This window comes from Phyllopteryx taeniolatus, chromosome 1, assembly GCF_024500385.1.
Source record: "Phyllopteryx taeniolatus isolate TA_2022b chromosome 1, UOR_Ptae_1.2, whole genome shotgun sequence".
NCBI lineage: Eukaryota > Metazoa > Chordata > Actinopteri > Syngnathiformes > Syngnathidae > Phyllopteryx > Phyllopteryx taeniolatus.
This window is the reverse complement of record NC_084502.1, coordinates 18,965,025-18,984,117: the sequence shown is the minus strand read 5'-3', so window position 1 is coordinate 18,984,117 and position 19,093 is coordinate 18,965,025. Positions and strand designations below refer to the sequence as shown.

At 42.3% G+C, this 19,093-nt stretch overlaps 1 protein-coding gene across 8 annotated transcripts in view; it reads right to left on the bottom strand.

Annotated features, from left to right (window-relative positions):
• The window catches only part of LOC133480110 (receptor tyrosine-protein kinase erbB-4-like), a 235,517-nt gene that overhangs the window by 51,563 nt on the left and 164,861 nt on the right, over window positions 1-19,093 (bottom strand). For 6 of the 8 annotated variants that reach the window (XR_009789197.1, XR_009789196.1, XM_061777837.1 and 3 more), the window contains exons 20-21: window positions 17,322-17,507; window positions 1,523-1,684 (exon numbers count right to left, since the gene is read on the bottom strand). Coding sequence is in view for 6 of the 8 variants with exons in the window: in XM_061777837.1 (XP_061633821.1) it covers window positions 1,523-1,684; window positions 17,322-17,507 (348 nt within the window). In the remaining 2 variants the exon portion in view is untranslated. The remainder of the gene's footprint in view (window positions 1-1,522; window positions 1,685-17,321; window positions 17,508-19,093) is intronic. The other 2 variants (XM_061777809.1, XM_061777802.1) reach the window with 2 other exon arrangements.

Sequence of the window (19,093 nt, the reverse complement as noted above, 5' to 3'; positions counted from 1 at the left end):
TTTAGGTGTTGTTTTAGCTTTCTGTGCCTTTTTGCACCTCCCTTTCTTCATGTGTTCAATACGTTTTCTCTGTATCATTTCACATCATTACACACAACTTGATTTCTGATCTTATTTGTTCTACTTTCTTCGTATGTATGGATTACTTGGGTTGTTCCCAACATCTGGTGAAAACTTCATGTCAATAGCACCTTTGGAAATATATTTAGTGAGAAAAATGGCGATGTGTTAAATACTTATTTCAGTCACTGTATATATTGCAGGGCACATATAATATTTATCACACATGTAAGATATATATATATCTATATCTCGCAGGGCAGATATAAACAAACAACCATTCACACTCACATTCATGGGCAATTTAGAGTATTCAATTCAACTACCATGCATGTTTTTAGGATGTGGAAGGAAACTGGAGTTCCCGTAGAAAACCCACGCAGGCACAGGGAGGACATGCAAACTCCACACAGGCGAGGCCGGATTTGAACACTGGTCCTCAGAACTGTGAGGCAGATGGGTTAACCAGTCGTCCACCATGCCGCCTCGATATATGTTATTTACAATTGGTAATATATATACATAAATAGTTATTTACAATCAGTGAATTGCAGTTGATTTCCACTTTAGCAGCAGCTGTCTGATCCTTCGATCGGCTGTTTGTGATCTATTGATATATTGACAATGCTTTCAGGCAGTGCCGCTTTGGTCAATATTACTCAAGTGCGGTGAGTGATTAGCTCCAGCCTGACCCAGCAATTGTCAATCGTGTGTGTGCTTTTTAAGGTGCTAAATGAGATGGTATTGGTCATTTGTCGCACATGATCTCAACAGATGGCCTGTTTACCGCAGCCTGTGTGGGCCAGGCCGGGAACAACAAGCCCTTCTCGATAATGAGAACAAACCTGCAATCACACACACATACACAACTGCCACACTTATTTGGAATGATTATTTCCTTCTTCATTTAAATGCCTAATGCAAAATCTGATATCTGAGGTTTAAACATTTAACACCTGTGCAATCAGTGAGTAAATGTTCTATCATCTTAATAGCTAAACAGAGGTAAACTCCTACATCAGCACATTCATTTACAACTCAGTCATATGGGAACTGACAAAGATTTTAGCTTTTGTACATATTAAATTGCCCCCCAGAGGGCAAACGAAAGAGAGGCAGGCCCAAACTGACATGGTGCCGGGCCATGGAGAAAGACCTACAATACATCACCACCCTCAAAGTTGGGGAACTATAGAGAAGATGGCCAAAGACAGACAAAAGTGGAGAGACTTTGTTACTCCCCTATGCGCCGACCTGAGTTGAGGATAAATAGTTTTTGTGACTAGTTGTTATACTTTAAGTACCTAAAAATGCTCCTTCCTCCAAGATTCTTTTATTTTTAGTCACCAACAGCGACCTACGGTTTTACTACTTTCAGTGATATATTTTCCTCCTTTGTCAAGCTTTTTTATACAACCTGTGTGTAGAACTGTGCGGATAAGGGTAAGCACAAGAGACTTACACTGACCTTGCCCCCGTCTGCATTGTACTCCTTCTCGTCAGCATCGAGCAGCCGTGCAAGGCCGAAGTCGGTGATCTTGATGTGATTGGGTGACTTTACCAGGACATTGCGGGCAGCCAAGTCCCTGTGGACCAGTCTCCTTTCTTCCAGGTACATCATTCCCTGAAGCAAAAGAAGCCAAAATTAATTATCTCATGGAGATAATAATCATGTTACATTGCACTTAAACTGAAACGCTTAGCACTGTCTTAACTGCAGCTACTTCTCAACACCTTAGCAGGATGTTTAAATTCAATCAATTCAATAGGTGTGACTTTGCAAGGACTCAAATCAGCAGTTTTCCCGATGAATCAGCAAGAACAACCAGTGTCCTTCCAATGGGTTCACATGGAAGATGTGACATACCAAAGCTTGTTTAAAGCAGAAACAACAAACGTTGGGCGGACAGAAGCGACTTGGCTTTGCAGTCATTTATCGCTCAATGGGCTGGATGAAGAAGGGACACAAAAAGAGCCTTTTTCAGCACGAACAACCACACGATTGCTGACGGGTAAATGCATGCATACCTGACACATATTGCTCCATGTGTTCATTGCTGAAGAAATCAAAGTGCAGCCAGGTGAGGCTGGCTGGGCCAATTGAAGTGTTTGAGCCAAGATGTTAAACAAGTTGAAGCCACTTTGCAGGTGGATCAATAACAACACCTTGGTGAGGAGGGAGGAGTGAGACAGACATTATGCTCTTCAGACAATAAACACAGTCAACTGCGTGTCCGTTGGCACAGGAGACTCATCACTGATGGGGAAAACACGAGATACATGTGCGCACATGTCATGCCGCATTCTGTTGAGATGCCAGACTCCTCCCCAGACAAATGCTAGAATAAAATCGATCGACGGCAGGCCCGCCACCAGATGAACCCTCATCCATCATCTTCCCGGGCTTGCCGAGACAGACACACTGACAGGGACCACCTTTTCTCCAAAGAAAGATATATTTTACCACTTGCAGCTTGCATGTCCACCATTTCCTATTCGGAGGCTCACAATTATGTAGCCTCTTTCTTTGCCAAAATGTGCCCCTATTACTGAAAGTGAATTTAAAATAAATTGCACAAAGGGAGCTTAGGCTGGCAATCAATAGCCACGTTGATTACAATAAGCCGGAAGTCGACCGTGCCGAGCAATATTTATCCCCGATGCAGACTTTGTGAGGAATTTGGAATCAATGGGCCACACAGTGCATTAATACACTTCGACTGAACGTGATGGGGCAATGAGGGGAGGCCATCGCACTGACAGCACAATGTACAGCATCTCAAGGAGCCAATTAACTTTCAGCCACTCTGGGCAGTAAACAGCAGCGTACCAATGGACGATGAGGAGAAGCAGCCCATCCGAAGATCCCGCTGACACGGTCACAACCTTTAAATGGCAGAATGCATAATTCCTGATCATGTATCCAATTCACAGCACATTACACAGGAATGTTCTCTCTTTGTTTAGTTACCCTACAAGTAAACTCACTTGTACTAAAAAATAAATAAATAAATTGTTTAACACCATACTGTGAAAATGAAGCATGTAAATGGTATGGCTAGAATAGATGGATATACTTTATCAATCCTGTGAGGGAAATTAAGCTACGATGAAGTTTTGGACCTGCCACGCTGTCAGCAACACACTGCTGAGTTCTTTTTAAATCCTTGTTTAATGGGTGGAGGAAGGATGCAGTTTGTTCCACTGACCCAATGGCGACCAGCATGCAGGAAGAAAATCAGGTTATTTTTTTCCATCTTTGTCGATTTCTCTTTCTAAAGCTGGTACCACGCAAGGTCATGGCTGGCGTCAAAACCCACCGGCACCTTCTCTCCGGTGAGAAGAAAAGATTGGAAAGTTGAGTCTTGGGTTATTGGCAGGGGTCGGGGGTGACAGGATAAAAGCATCACTGGAGACAAAGTGGAACAGCGGGGAGAGAGATGCTGTATTAGAAACAATGTTGTTGTCAAGTGAGAAGCTTTGAAGTGGACTTTGAAGAGGTTTTCGATTTTGAGCAAAACTGAATGGATGATTTTTTTTATGATAATAGTATATGGGCTTTCACTTGTATAATGCTTTTCTACTTTCAAGGTCGTCAAAGCGCTTTCAACACTCTATCCTTATTCACCTACTGATGACGCAGCATCAGGGGCAACTTAGGATACAGTATCTTTCTCAAGGACACTTCGACAAGGTCACAAGGGCTGAGGGTGGAACCCACAACCGTCGGGTTGGGAGACGACCACTCTACCACCTAAACCATGCCGGGGTGAAAGTCACATCGTTATTGCCATCGTGAGTCTGCTGCTGCAGAATTAAATAGCACATTTTTATTATTTATTAATAACTTTTTATTTTATCACTCTTGACAGGCAACATGAAGCTAATAATGCTACCGCTCTTTGATGTAGGGCTATGCCTACACAGTATCCATGAATGGCAGGATACTTAGTTTTAAACCAAGAGACGAGGCTCTAGTTTTCCCATCCATCTCCCTTTGAACCCCCTTCTCCTTCTGCAAATGCAAACAATGTGAGCAATATGAGCCTGTCTGCAAGCTGAGGACTGGGACCAGTGTGATAAGCAATATGTACAATGGACTGCCCAGGTGGCACAGGTGGTCGTCCGTCATGTCCTGAGTGCTTCGTGTGCAATAGAAATTAAGGCCAGCCCACAGAGACAGTCAGCGTCACATTTCAGAAGTAATTCAAATTTTATTGTAAAATACTGCTATGAAAAATGTACATATATAAGATTTGAAAAGCACATGGGAGCAATTTCCATATTATATTAGATGGGGGAAAATAACTTTAGAAAATATGCTGTACTGTCTGGTATTATTTCCCTGAGCTCCAAAACGCTGGACATTTAATGAACAGTCGGTGAATGTGAGCTGTGGTTCTGTATTTTCTCTGCAGTCAGCTGTCCTTGAGTCAGTGTTGGCAAAAAAAAATGCACCCATCTATCAAGCTAAGATAGGTGTTTGAGTATAAACCATTTACTCAAAGCATGGGCTGTGAGAGGTGAGTGTAGAATATCTGTTTGTATTATTAGTCATATGAAATCTCACTCAAGAACCAAATGTGAAATCATGTAAGCTCTGACCCCTGCACGGGGCAGAAAGATCTTTCCCAAATGTCACAGCATTGGGCAATGCCAATCATGTTTTGGGTTGGCATGTAGTGCCATAAAAGGAGAAAATACCAATATATATATACATATATATATATATATATATATATATATAAACTACAGTTACAAGGCAGTTGAACATATGCCACAAAAATGTATTTAATATAAAATAATGTGATTCAAATTCAAGAATAGACACTCAGCTTTAACTTGAGAGGTTTCATTAAAATTCTACCATTACATTTCATTGACCATTTTGAAGTTACAGTACAGTTTTTGAATGTCCTAGTTTCCGAACTATTCGGTTTTTACAGAGTAGTGCTCTCTCTCCCACAAAATTTCAAGAAAATAAATCTTTAAACACATTTCATATTTACAATATAACCATCTGGAAATCTCTTTCCACATCTTTCAAAACTTATTTTGACCAGTTCACCTATCAAACACAAACAACAAACCTTTAAACAGTAACACTCTTTGCAGTGCTTATACTCTGTGCGGCTTGCCCTCGCTGTTAGATGACATTCTCCCAGACTATAAGGGGCAGTGTAGAGCGTCTACCCCAGGGGTGTCAAACAAATTTTTGTCATGGGCCACATCTGTCATGGGTATGTGTTCTGGTTGTTGTTTTCCCCCTGTCTCGTACACACCTGCTCCTGAGAGCATCTTCCCCACCTGTGCTTCGTTTAACCTAATTACCCCATGCATTTAACCTCCTGTCTCATTCTTTCTGGTCGCCAGTTCGTTGTACCTTGTTGTCACGTTCCAGCATTCCTTGTTTCCACGTCACCGACTCATAGTAAGACTAGACCCTGTTCTGATTTTTGACCTTGCCTCTTTGCCTCATGTTTTTTGGATACTGTTGCCTTTTCAGATTGCCTGCCTGTGTACCGACCTCTGCTCGTGTATTAAACCTCTCTTTTTTTAAACTGTCCATCTGTATTGGAGTCATGCATTATGGGTCCTGTCCTCTGTTCCGTTGATGACAGCATCGTAGTTATGACTTCCCTCGGAGGGCCCCTACAACTGTGAACCCATATAAATGAAAGATTACCTCATATCCTGCAATTACATACAGTATACACAACACATTGATGAATAGCCAGTTTTGAAATCAGAAGCCTATAAAAACATGTTTTTCCACTAGATTGGTAACAAAAAAAATGCTTGCAAATATCTCAATGGTATTACACCAGAACACAATGAGCAATTTTGATTTGCTTTCGCGGGCCACATAAAATGATGTGGCGGGCCGGATCTGGCCCCCGGGCCACCAGTTTGACACCTGTGGTCTACATCATATGAACAATACTACACCTCTCAGTGAAGCATACAAATGTCTGTATTTACGAACTTCTGCCAGTAGGAGCACTTGCTCGTCCACCATGTTTTTCCGATAGTCACTTATGCCGGGTTGACACCGGACACAAAGTGAATGTTCACCTCTGCTGCGCCGCATCATATTTAGGCGTGTTAGCTGTGGCTCATAGAGGTGCAACAAGCATTCCCCCTTTGTCTTCAAAAGTCTTTCGGTCTGACACTGAAAATGCACTTTTGGGCCATTTCAGTCAGCTAAGGACCAAGAAGAGACAAGAAACAATGACGATTCGTGAGGATGAAGTTAGCCACCAGTGGTGATTACGGAAATGAAGGGTTTCACCAACAGCTCAGCAGCTCTCAGCTCTGAGGTGTTCGGGGTGGACAGTCTTCATTTCAGTCAGCTAAGCACCATCAGGTTGTGTGCAACAAGCATTCCCCCTTTGTACCCAAACAGCAGAAAGCAGTCTGGTTGGGCGACTGTTCAATGTGGATGCACCACTTTTTTTTTTTTTTTTTTTTTAAACAATAATGGACACGACCGCATGCTGGCCGCGGTTTTTGCTTGAGTCATAACAACATCCAGTTTTGGCCGTTTTATTTCGATGGTAAAAGTCTTTCGGTCTGACACTAAAAATGCACTTTTGGGCCATTTTCAGCTGAAACATTTTAGCTGAAACAAGTGAAAAAAGAGGACAAATTAAGCTTTACACATGCGTATGCACACACACACTTGTCATTTTTAAACAATGACGATTCATGAGGATGAAGTTAGCCGCCAGTGGTGATTACGGTATTGAAGGGTTTCACCAACAGCTCAGCAGCTCTCAGCTCTTAGGTGTTAGGGGAGGATCGTCTTTGTTTCAGTCAGCTAAGCACCATCAGGTTGCTGTGTTCAACCTCAGTAATGCCTATAATTTGTCTGCTGCTTGCTGGGACACTGAACGGTTAAAATTCTTCATCACTGGTTAATTTTCATTGTGAGAAAAGATGCGGGAGAAATAATTATGTTCCCATTTTGTCGATTACATCTGCCATGTGTGACGCAAGGGGAGAGCCAGGGTCACCGTAAGGGTGGGAAGTGATGATAAATCTAAGGGTCCATGAGTGACAGAGACCCTATAATAAAATATGTTCAATAAAAAGCATTGACGTGGAAGGTCCCCACATCCATGGAAGTGCCTTTGTTTTTTTGTTTTTTCAGAGGGCCTCAGGGGTAGCTAATGCAACAAAGGTAACAAATTATAAATGAATTAATATTTAATGACAGGGGTATAGAAATGGAACAGATGCCTCTTATTTTCTTAAATTTAACGATATAAACTGTGATTTCTGGTGCCCCCTAACACTGAAATTTAGCATTACAACAAAGCCTTCATCGCTTCGATATGACGTACGTAGGCTAAGTGCTTGTCCGGCCTCGTCCTCCTCCTTCCAACCCTGCATACTTTCTCCTTTCTGTATAACTCAGTCGACCTGCACGCTGTCCATATATGGGTCTGCCTGTTCGTAGGTATAATACGTCATTTCCGCTATGTCATTTGAGAGTACCACCAAGTGATCCAGTGCGGGAATGTATAGGGTAGTCACTAAATAAAAAAAAAATATATATTGAAAAATATAGATTGTTTCAGAAGATGTTTCAGAAGCTGATAGGCTTAATCAGCATTTTGTCATCTACTCTTGTAGTGGCTTGTGTGAAAATGTGTTTTTTTCTTTTAACAAAAAATATTGTTGTCGATGTTTTTTTTTTTTTTTTTTAAATAATGACCTCAACCACATGTACAAATCAGTGTAAAAAAAGCAACAACAACATCAATTTGTCTTTTGGGTTGGAGTTAGGTCTTTGTTGCACAAGTAGGCCTACTCCAAATCTATCAGACTGTAAAATTGAACAGCCCTCTTCAAGTTACTGGATATTTACTGTTAAAAAGTTAGATTATCAAAGAAGTCAGACGGACATGCTTAAGATTGTTTTTCGAGGTCTGCTAGTGCTATTCTACTTATTTGTTAACAATTCGTTCCTTCCATGTTGGACACAAAAGTTAAATATTGACGTGTGTTGTTACCCTTCCAGTAAAGAAAACAAAACACAATGGTCACTGATAAGACAAAAGTAATTATACTTAAATAAAATGTCAAAACTGACTGATTAAAAAAATTCATACTGCTTTTCGAAAACCAAATACTGAAGCTGGCCTAGACACAAATGACATTACTCTTAACTTCATATTATTGTACCCGTATAACCTCTTGAGGGAATCACTGGCATCAAAGGATTTCTATTATTTTCTCTTAATGAGACTTGTGCATCTATTACATGTATTTTGGCCCACTCCTCATGAGTAAACTGCTCCAGCTGTCTCAGGTTTGAAGGGTGCTCCCATATGCCTTTTGGATTGTCAATATACATTTTGGCAAATTCGAGTCTCATCAGCCTCAAGTTATTTCAGTCACCATTCAGCCACAAATAACATGACGCTTTATTTAATGAAAGCGAACCAACAATTTTGTCTGTGTGTATGCAAACCTAATGGTGAGCAGATTAAAAACAAAACAAAAAAGATAGTCGCAGGAGAATGTAAAAAAAGTTAGCTGCCGCTATTCATCTGCCTGTGCGCACAGGCCTGTATCTAATGAGCCTCGGCTGCAGGCACCATCGGTAATGGCTGTGCAGGGAGAGAGGTGACCGATCCAATCAGGCATTCTTACCCAGTGGATCTGGCAGTCAAATCCCTCCCCTTACGCATCCTTGAGCACTGCTGATCCTTACAGATAATTAGAAAGACCCAGGGGGCTTATCCCTCCTCCGCCAACTCTCGCCATCACCTCTCCCTGAGCCCACTTCCCTCATTTTGTTGCATCAGCAGGGCCACACGTACACGTGGGGACCACTATGTTCTTGTGCTGGTGTGCCTATCTCGGTCTCTATGATGCAGGTCGTACTATTTGCTGAGCAGGATGCGCTTCCTGACAATCTGCGAGATGAAATATGAAATATGAAATATGGGAGTGCATTATAATGAAGTCTGGTGAAAATTAATCACTGAAGATGGATCACCACTGTTTGTCTCCTTGTTGGCCTTAAATTCCTACTGTATGAATAACGTGCAGTATAAAAAGTGGATGAAAAATAAATAAAATGCATTCTTAGGGCATATTGTAAATAAAATGCATTCTGTGGGCACATTGTAAGCTTCAGCCAATCAATGGAGACAGGTTTCTCTAATTCCCTACCTCCTCCTGGTAACTGACTCTGGCTTACTCACCATCCTCATCTTCCTTGATCTGACTGCAGCTTTTGATACCATTTCCCAAAGCATCCACCTGAACAGACTCCATCACATTGGGATTACACACCACTCCAGTGGTTCAGTTCTTACCTGTCTGGCCGCACCCACTTTGCTCAAATGTAATCATTCAAATCCCATCTATCCCCATTTATTCTGGTGTCCCCCAGGTCACTGTCTTGGTACCCCTTCTTTTTATCACCTATATCCTACCTTTTCCGTAAATTCAATTTACACTTTCACCGTTACGCGGAGGACACCCAGCTCTACCTCTCCACCAAACCCATTGCCACTCTTCTTCATTTACTGACTGCTTCTCTAAACTCAAACACGCAAAAATCCAACTTTCTACAACTCAACAGTGATAACTGAAATCCTACTCATAGGTACCAAGTTCATGCTCGCCACAATTTACAGTTTTCCATTAAACTTGATAATTCCTGTTTCCCCCTCTCCTCAGGTTAAGAGTCTGGGTTTGATTTTTGACAGCACACTCTCCTTCCAAGCACACATAAAAAAACATCACCCGGTCATACTTTTCACTTACAAAACATCGATAGCCTCGATCCATCCCTCACCCCCCACACTGCTGCTGTCCTTGTTCATAACCTCGTCACTTCCCACGTGGATTATTGCAACTTCTGTTTGCTCTCCCCCACAAGTCACTACAAAAATACAGCTTCTCTTATAACATTTCCCATATCATTTGGCATTTTAATTGATGTTTTATGTTCTGTTATTTTTATTGCTTTGCTTGATTTCTTTTAACTATGTATGTACGGTGACCTTGTAAGGCACCTATAAATAAAAAATAATTGTTATTACCATTATTACTGGCATAAATTGTCAAAGTGTACACTTCATTAAGATAACGGATTTTATTTGGTTCACAAGGTTTTATTTAGCACAATGCCTCATTATTTTTTAGCTGGGAAGAATTATAGGCACAGCAGAACACATTTTTTTTATACAACCCCAATTCCAGTGAAGTTGGGACGTTGTGTTAAACATAAATAAAAACAGAATACAATGATTTGCAAATCCTGTTCAACCTATATTTAATTGCATACACTACAAAGACACGATATTTAATGTTCAAACTGATAAAGGTTTATTGTTTTTAGCAAATAATCATTAACTTAGAATTTTATGGCTGTAACACGTTCCAAAAAAGCTGGGACAGGGTCATGTTTACCACTGTGTTACATCACCTTATTCTTTTAACAACATTCAATAAATGTTTGGGAACTGAGGACACCAATTGTTGAAGCTTTGTAGGTGGAATGCTTTCCCATTCTTGCTTGATGTACAGCTTCAGCAGTTCAACAGTCCGGGGTTTCCGTTGTCGTATTTTACGCTTCATAATGCGCCACGCATTTTCAATGAGAGACAGGTCTGGACTGCAGGCAGGCCAATCTAGTACCCGCACTCTTTTACTACGAAGCCACGCTGTTGTAACACGTGCAGAATGTGGTTTGGCATTCCATCCATCCATCCATTTTCTGAGCCGCTTCTCCTCACTAGGGTCGCGGGCGTGCTGGAGCCTATCCCAGCTGTCAGCGGGCAGGAGGCGGGGTACACCCTGAACTGGTTGCCAGCCAATCGCAGGGCACATAGGAACAAACAACCATTCGCACTCACAGTCATGCCTACGGGCAATTTAGAGTCTCCAATTCATGCATGTTTTTGGGATGTGGGAGGAAACCGGAGTACCCGGAGAAAACCCACGCAGGCACAGGGAGAACATGCAAACTCCACACAGGCGGGGACGGGGATTGAACCCCGCACCTCAGAACTGTGAGGCTGACGCTCTAACCAGTCGGCCACCGTGCCGCTGGTTTGGCATTGTCTTGCTGAAATAAACAGGGGCGTCCATGAAAAAGACGTTGCTTGTATGGCAGCATATGTTTCTCCAAAACCTGTATGTACCTTTCAGCATTAATGGTGGCTTCACAGATGTGTAAGTTACGCATGCCATTGGCACTAACACAGCCCCATACCATCACAGATGCTGGCTTTTGAACTTTGCATCCATAACAGTCCGGATAGTTCTTTTCCTCTTTGGCCCGGAGGACACGACGTCCACAATTTCTCAAAACAATTTGAAATGTGGACTCGTCGGACCGCAGAAGACTTTTCCACTTTCCATCAGTCCATCTTAGATGAGCTCGGGCATAGAGAAGCCGGCGGCCGTGTATGGGTGTTGTTGATAAATGGCTTTTGCTTTGCATAGTAGACTTTCAAGTTGCACTTGCGGATGTAGCGCCAAACTGTATATACTGATATTGGTTTTCTGAAGTCTTCCTGAGCCCATGTGGTGATATCCTTTACACATTGATGTTGGTTTTTGATGCAGTGCCGCCTGAGGGATCGAAGGTCACGGGCATTCAATGTTGGTTTTCGGCCTTGCCGCTTACATGCAGTGATTTCTCCAGATTCTCTGAACCTTTTGATGATATTATGGACCGTGAGATGATGAAATCCCTAAATTCCTTGCAATTGTACGTTGAGGAACATTGTCCTTAAACTGTTTTGACTATTTTCTCACGCACTTGTTCGCAAAGAGGAGAACCTCGCCCCATCTTTCTTTGTGAATGACTGAGCAATTCAGGGAAGCTCCTTTTATACCCAATCATGGCACCCACCTGTTCCCAATTAACCTGTTCACCTGTGGGATGTTCCAAACAGGTGTTTGATGAGCATTCCCCAACTTTGTCAGTTTTTTTTGCCACCTGTTCCAGCTTTTTTGGAACGTGTTGCAGCCATAAAATTCAATGTTTATGATTATTTGCTAAAAACAATCAAGTTTGTCAGTTTGAACAGCTTGTCTTTGTAGTGTATTCAATTAAATATAGGTTGAACATGATTTGCAAATCATTGTATTCTGTTTTTATTTTTATTTAGTTATTATATATTTATATAACACAACGTCCCAACTTCATTGGAATTGGGGTTGTATATCTCAGGCCACTTTTGCAATTACTCATACCTCTGCTATGTACATGCACGCTGCAAGTCATATTGCACCGCACTTAACTAATTATAATTGCCTTTCAGTACACTAACAAGTATCTTCATCACTCAGAAACAATAGCTTTTATATTTTATTAATAGTTGCCAGAATGCAACAGGTCTGATATCAAGAACCAACACTAACACTTTAAAATATTTATGTTCATTTACATGTATGTGCTGTGTAAAGAGGCAGAATTCAGAATCAATGCAGGCCACCAACATGCTGATTGATACATGTGTTTATAAGCTGCCTGGACAGTTTGCAGAGAGACGCATGTTGATAAAAACTTGGCAACTTGATGATGATAATTTATATCTTGAATTACGGAACAGTAATCGCAAAACAATTTTACAACTTCACTGTCCTCCAAATGTATTGGAACAGTGAGGCAAATAGCCTGAAAGGGACATTCAGTAATCTGCATATTTGCCACCGGTCACACATCAGACATCGTCAAAAACTGTGTACTTCTGTCTATTTTAGTTTTATATTGTTTGCTTTATTACTGTACAGCAGCAAACATTTGTTTCCTCTAAAATGGCAGTTAAGAATTTTCCGCAAGCCTCTTTCCATTAACACTACTCGTCTGTCACATTGTGTGATGATAAAGGAATTAATAAAAAGTTCAAATATGACCTAAAACATCCATCCATCCATTTCTATAGCGCGTATCCTGATTCGGGTTGTGGGTGTGCTGGAGCCGAACCCAGCTGAATTTGGGCGAGAGGTGGGGTACATCCTTGACTGGTTGCAAGCCAATAAGAAGGCACCGATAGACAAAGATAGAAAAACAATCATTTGGACTCACATTCACACTTCAGCATAATTTCGAGTCTTCAAATAACCGAACATACATGTTTTTGGAATGTGGGAGAAAACTGGCGTATCATAAGTATTATATAACATGCAAAGTCCGCATATGAGGCCACGAGCCTGGATTCAAATCACTATTCTCAACACTGTGAGGCGGATGTGCTAACTATTAATCCACCAAGCTGATTACATACAATTCACAAAAGTTTTTATGATGGCAACATTTTTCTTACATTATTACTTAATGAAAAACTCCAAAACATCAAACAAAACAAGATTACTTCTTCAAACACTGAAAACCGGATTGATACGTTAAATACTGGAGCACTCTAACTAACTAACTAACTAACTAACTGTGACCAAATCATGAGCCCCTCGCCAAAACTTGTCTTGACTTGGTGGAGGTAATACTGGTAATGAGTCCTGCAGAGATGTGTTTGGTCAGCGCAGGGTAGCAGCGAAGTCAATGACACCTAGAAAACTAGACAAAATCTTAACCAGATTGGATCTCCTCCCACAGGGTCTGTGGGTCGCAAGAGAAATGGCGGAGGGGAAATCGCTGCAGGATGCAAACCTCACACACACACATGTACATTAAGATTATACTGTACTTTACCCTCTACGAGAAGGTGACTGCTGATTTCACAAAAGAAAAAAAAATCTCAGTTTTTTTTCTCACATTGGCACAGCAAAACACAGAGTAAATCTAAATTGTCATACCATTGCTTATGCAGGCTCTCATTAATATTTTACTACAATGCAGTAGTGTACTGCATCAGGTTTACCTCAGAGAAGGTCAATATTTGGCACCATCATTAGCCCTGTCAATCAGCAAAACGCCACCCAGAACGTGACAGCTCTGCTTGACAACGTGAATTGCGCGGGGGGTGTGGGGCGTGGGGGGTGTCGCTGCAGGGCATGTTATGCAAATGTCAGCTAGCCACAGGGAGTATTCTCACCAATCTTGATACACTTGAGCAAACCTCTTTGATGACGGTCAAGATGGTCATTTTGGGCAGGAAAAACCATCACATCGTCACAGCACCTCTAATTTTAGGTTGTAAGATGTAAAGCCTATGGAGAGGCTGTGAGAGCAACACAGAGCACCACAGCGGTTGGAGAGCCAAATTAAATGACTCCCCCAGCCCTTTGGCCTATTCAGCCCAAATCCCATATTTAATTCAGGGATTGATTTGTTCATTAAAATACATGGTAAACCTAATTATTCAATTCATAATCCAAAACCAAGTGAAATATTATTAAGCAGACAAGAGAATCAGCAAAGGAGTGATGCTTGGTTCAATTTTATGCATTGAGACTTCCCCCCCAAACACACACACACACACACACGTGCGCACACACACACACACGCACACACACACACGCACACACACACACACACACATCTCGGGTAATGTTCAAAGGGCAAACTTTCACTTCTTTAAACGGAGCAGTTGGCCTCAGTGGGAAAAGAGATGGGACCTGTGTGTGTTTACAGGTGAGCAAAGAAAAGAACAAACTAATGAATTACAAGATTGAAAGCGGTTCAGCTGTGCTACATTATCTGTGTGTGTGTGCGATTGTGTGTGTGCGTGTGTGTTTGTGTGTTGATGCAAGTGTCAGTCATTGTGTAAGTGTGTGCAAGTGTGGCAGCAAGGCAGCTCTGAGTGTGGCTGTAGATTAATGACAGCCATTATCTCAATGCCCAAAACACTCAGTGATAGAGAGTCAGTGCCTGGCGACGGGCCGCGGCCAATCTATTTGCGGCACAGAGGTCTCCTGCCTGGGTCAGAAACCACATACGGCTAGTGTTTGTGCAGTTGTCGTGGCGCTGCCTGGGGGGGGGGTAGGGGTGGCCACTAGAAATAAATGATCTTTCTCCTCAGAAAACTATTTCTTAGTCAGTGAAAATTTTAGCTCTGATTGTTCCTTTTGAAAATATTGTGTATCTTACAAAGGATGAACTGATATGCTATTGTTAGCTTTTCAACAAGATAAATGTATTCACGAATGGTCAACTGGGGTCACTGGTAGTGTAATGTAGCCCAATGCTGCCAGAATATGTGGATTTGAGTGTTTGTTTGTCAGCTTTGCGCCCTGTGAATGATTGGTAACCAGTCCAGGGTGAAGTCAGCCTTTCACTCAGTCAGGTGGGATAAACTATAGCTTTCTCTGGACAGAATAAAATACATACAAAATAGATGAATGGGTGAATGATCATTGATATATATTTTTATATTAAAAGAGAAGTCAAGAAGTACTGATCACAGCACATACTAATTTGCCAATTTGTTGATATTGCAGTGGATTTCCATGGTGAAAAAGACAATTTCAACTATTTATCTTGCAGCAACACTATTGTCTGCAAAGAGGACCGATTGTCTAATTTGTTCAATAAAATGTCATCCAGGTAGGTAATCCGCAAAGGTTGACTCAAGATAATCCGACTGTTGTTTGTCGAAGACATTTCACCTTTCATCCAAAAGGCTTCTTCAGTTCTAAATTCTCAGTGCGCAGTCCCTCTAGTTATGCCACGTAGGATGTGTTTCCTGGTGGAGCTCAACAATAGCGTTTGGTGTGGATAGCGAAACGGCCGTCCTGCATACCAATCAGTCATTCTATTCTCTTGTGGCTAAACAGCTCGTTAGGGCCAACGGTAATAATGGTTCGAAAGAACTGAAGAAGACTTTTGGATTAAAGGTGCAACATCTTCAACAAACATCAACAGTTCAGTACACTTGAAATGAGTGGCTGTCAGCCTCTACAGTATGTGTTTTGTGATTGACTAGTGACCAGTCCAGAGTGTTCGCTTTTCACCTGATGTCAGCTGGGATAGGCTCCAAATCCCTGTGACCCTGTACAGATAGGTGGTATAGATAATGGATGAATGGAGGTATGGATGTATTATGTCGGCATGCAGTTATTACTAGAAGACCAGCGCAGGGCAAAATTCAAGGGCAAAGGGCATAATACAACGTAGGACCACCACTGACTGGACGTCTTCACTCAGTTTCGGATTTGTGTTTTTCCTGTGCCGTTCATGCCATTTAAAAGTGTAACCAACACAAAAACCAAAACACTGTCCGTGTTTTCACCCATAGAAAAGCAATTGTGAAGCTGGGAGAAGATTTAAAACCAATAAAAGGAATTGCACAAACATGAACCAAAGCTTAGTACAATCATGCTCTGGAGTGGAAAGAAACCACAGGTGTACTAAGTAACATGCATTGAACGGGTAGATCAAGGAAAACAGCAGCAGCTAAAAACAAACATTGTAAGAGTTCTCACGAAGGATTAAACAAAATTGTTTGTGACATGATCAAAAAAATTCAGACGGAATAATATAAAGCCGCAGTTGCCAACTAGCGGCCCCTGTGGCATAACTGGCCTTCAGCCAATTATATATGGACCGCCAGATGACGTTTGTCAAGGCCTGATAATGACCGGGCTGCCACACCGCCATGGCGGGGGAAAAAACGTTGCTACAGCGCTCACTTTACTCCCTTCTTACAGTATTTAAGCATCTGATTGGTCACGTAACCCATGTGACATGAAATGACATTACAAGAAAGACACTGATTGCCCATGTGACTGGACCATGCGATCGAAATGTGGTATTCAATGCGAAGTAATGGCTACAAAACGGCGGCTGTAACTATTTACATAAGGGGCAGACGTTAATCGCCCAATAAAGAAAATAGCGTTGACAACTAATGTGAATTGCAGGACACATCGTCACTTCAAACACATCGAGCCTGTCTGAGCGTCGCTTTGTAATCGATCAGGTGAGAGGTGCTCCTCGCGATGCTTCCTTCCCCCGAAGCACAACAAAGCCCGCCATACCTCTGGCAGCCGCGGTGGACCTCCGCTTTGCGCAGGTAGGATGAATGCATATTTTTCTTTTCACTCTTCTTCGTACTTCCTACATTTACTTATCTTTTCATGGCTTTCAACAGTGATATTTTGCTAGCTTGCGATCTTGAGCTAATGTCTCACACGTCATCCCGACATCAAGAAATAACAATCTACTGTTCACCAAGACTTGAACAAAAGCACCGAGGCGACACCAGAAGATGCAAACCAATCATGAGCAGGAACAATAGGAAGGCCAGGCTTGGCCTGTCAAAAAGCAAATAGCTTAAAAACGTCTGGGATGGAGTTTTGTGGATTCCTTCTCGATTATAGTCACCCACCTTGGCGATTTGGACGCACCAGTTGAGCAGCAGCTGCGACCCAATGTTGTCCTTGTGCTCGTGCACATAGTCGAGGAGGCAGCCGTGTGGCATAAGTTGAGTGACCAGCTGGATGGTGGGGCTCAAGCAGACGCCCAGTAGGCGCACCAGGTGCGGGTGTTCCATGCTGGCCATGATCAGCGCCTCCTGGGTGAAAGACAAAAAGGGACTAAGAGGACTGGCGCTCCATCTGGAATGAAGCGAGGTACTCTGATTCCGCTCACAGGTTGAAAGTTTTAGAGACCTGACAAGTTGTTAGAGTCATAATATCTATTTGTCAACAAATATCTGCTTCTGTGTTCATAGTAGAACTCAGGGCCTCTCCGTGTATCTATTATGCATGACTACTTGTGCACTATAATCCAAGTGGAGGTGGATGCATAAATGAAGACGGGTTGCTGACTACATTTGCATGCAGCATCTGTTCGTGGAGTATTCTCACAGTTCAAGAAAACACTTCAGAAAACCTCTTCAAAGCAGCATAGACACGGCCTTTTTCATCTACATTTCACACAGAGTTTCATCTATGTTGCACCAGCACAATTAAATGTAGGCCGTGGCAGATCTGAATGAGCCTCGGACACCTTTCACCTCACAGTAGCGTATGCGTAGATGAGGTGCCACTTTAAATATAGAATCAGAGACGGAGCTTGGTGGTAATGTGGGAGGCAGTAGATTAATTCTAAACAGGCGCCACAGGCCAGGGAAACACCTTGATTTAAAAGTAGTGCCAATACATGACCACGTCATAAAACCACCTGCTCTCTCCCAAGCATTCTGCAGCTCCAAGCACCTCCATATCAGGCACACAGCTTGGCAGGAAGAGGAAAAGGATGGTGAGAGTGAAAGAAGACAAAAAAAGTAGGGATGGCTCCCAAAGCTTCATGGAGTTGTACATTATGCAGCGCTAAACTTGTGCTTTCTACTCCTGTGTGTGTGTGTGTGTGTGTGTGTGCGCGCGTGTGTGCATGTGTATTTTGATGTATGAAGGCGTGCTAGAGGGTGCTGCTGTGTTTTGCCTTCTCTCTCATCTTCTCATCTGTACATTGACCTCCATTACTGCCAGATGACCCTATTTTCCCATCTAACTTATTTTGCTACACAAAGACACACGTACACGATCGTCTTACATATTACAGCATAAGAAGACAATGAATAAGTGGTCTACTATGTCTATTATATTATCCGCTTATCCGCACTAGGTGCCGCGGGTGTGCTGGAGCCTATCCCAGCTATCTCCGGGCGAGAGGCGGGGTACACCCTGAACTGGTCGCCAGCCAATCGCAGGGCACATATAAACAAACAACCATTCGCACTCACATTAATACCTACGGGCAATTCAGAGTGTTCAATTAACCTACCACGCATGTTTTTGGGATGTGGGAGGAAACCGGAGTACCCGGAGAAAAGCTACGCAGACACTGGGAGAACATGCAAACTCCACACAGGCGGGGCTGGGATCTGAACCTCAGAACTGTGAGGCAGATGTGCTAACCAGTATATACACACACACACACACACACACACACACGCACACGCACAGTGGGTATGGAACGTATTCAGACCCCCTGAAATTTTTCACTCTGTGTTAGTGCAGCCATTTGCTATAGTCATTTAAGTTCATTTTCCCCCTCATTTATGTACACACAGCACACCATATCGACAGAAAAAAACGGAATTGTTGAAGTTTTGCTGATTCATTAAAAAAGAAAAACTGAAATATCACGCAGCCA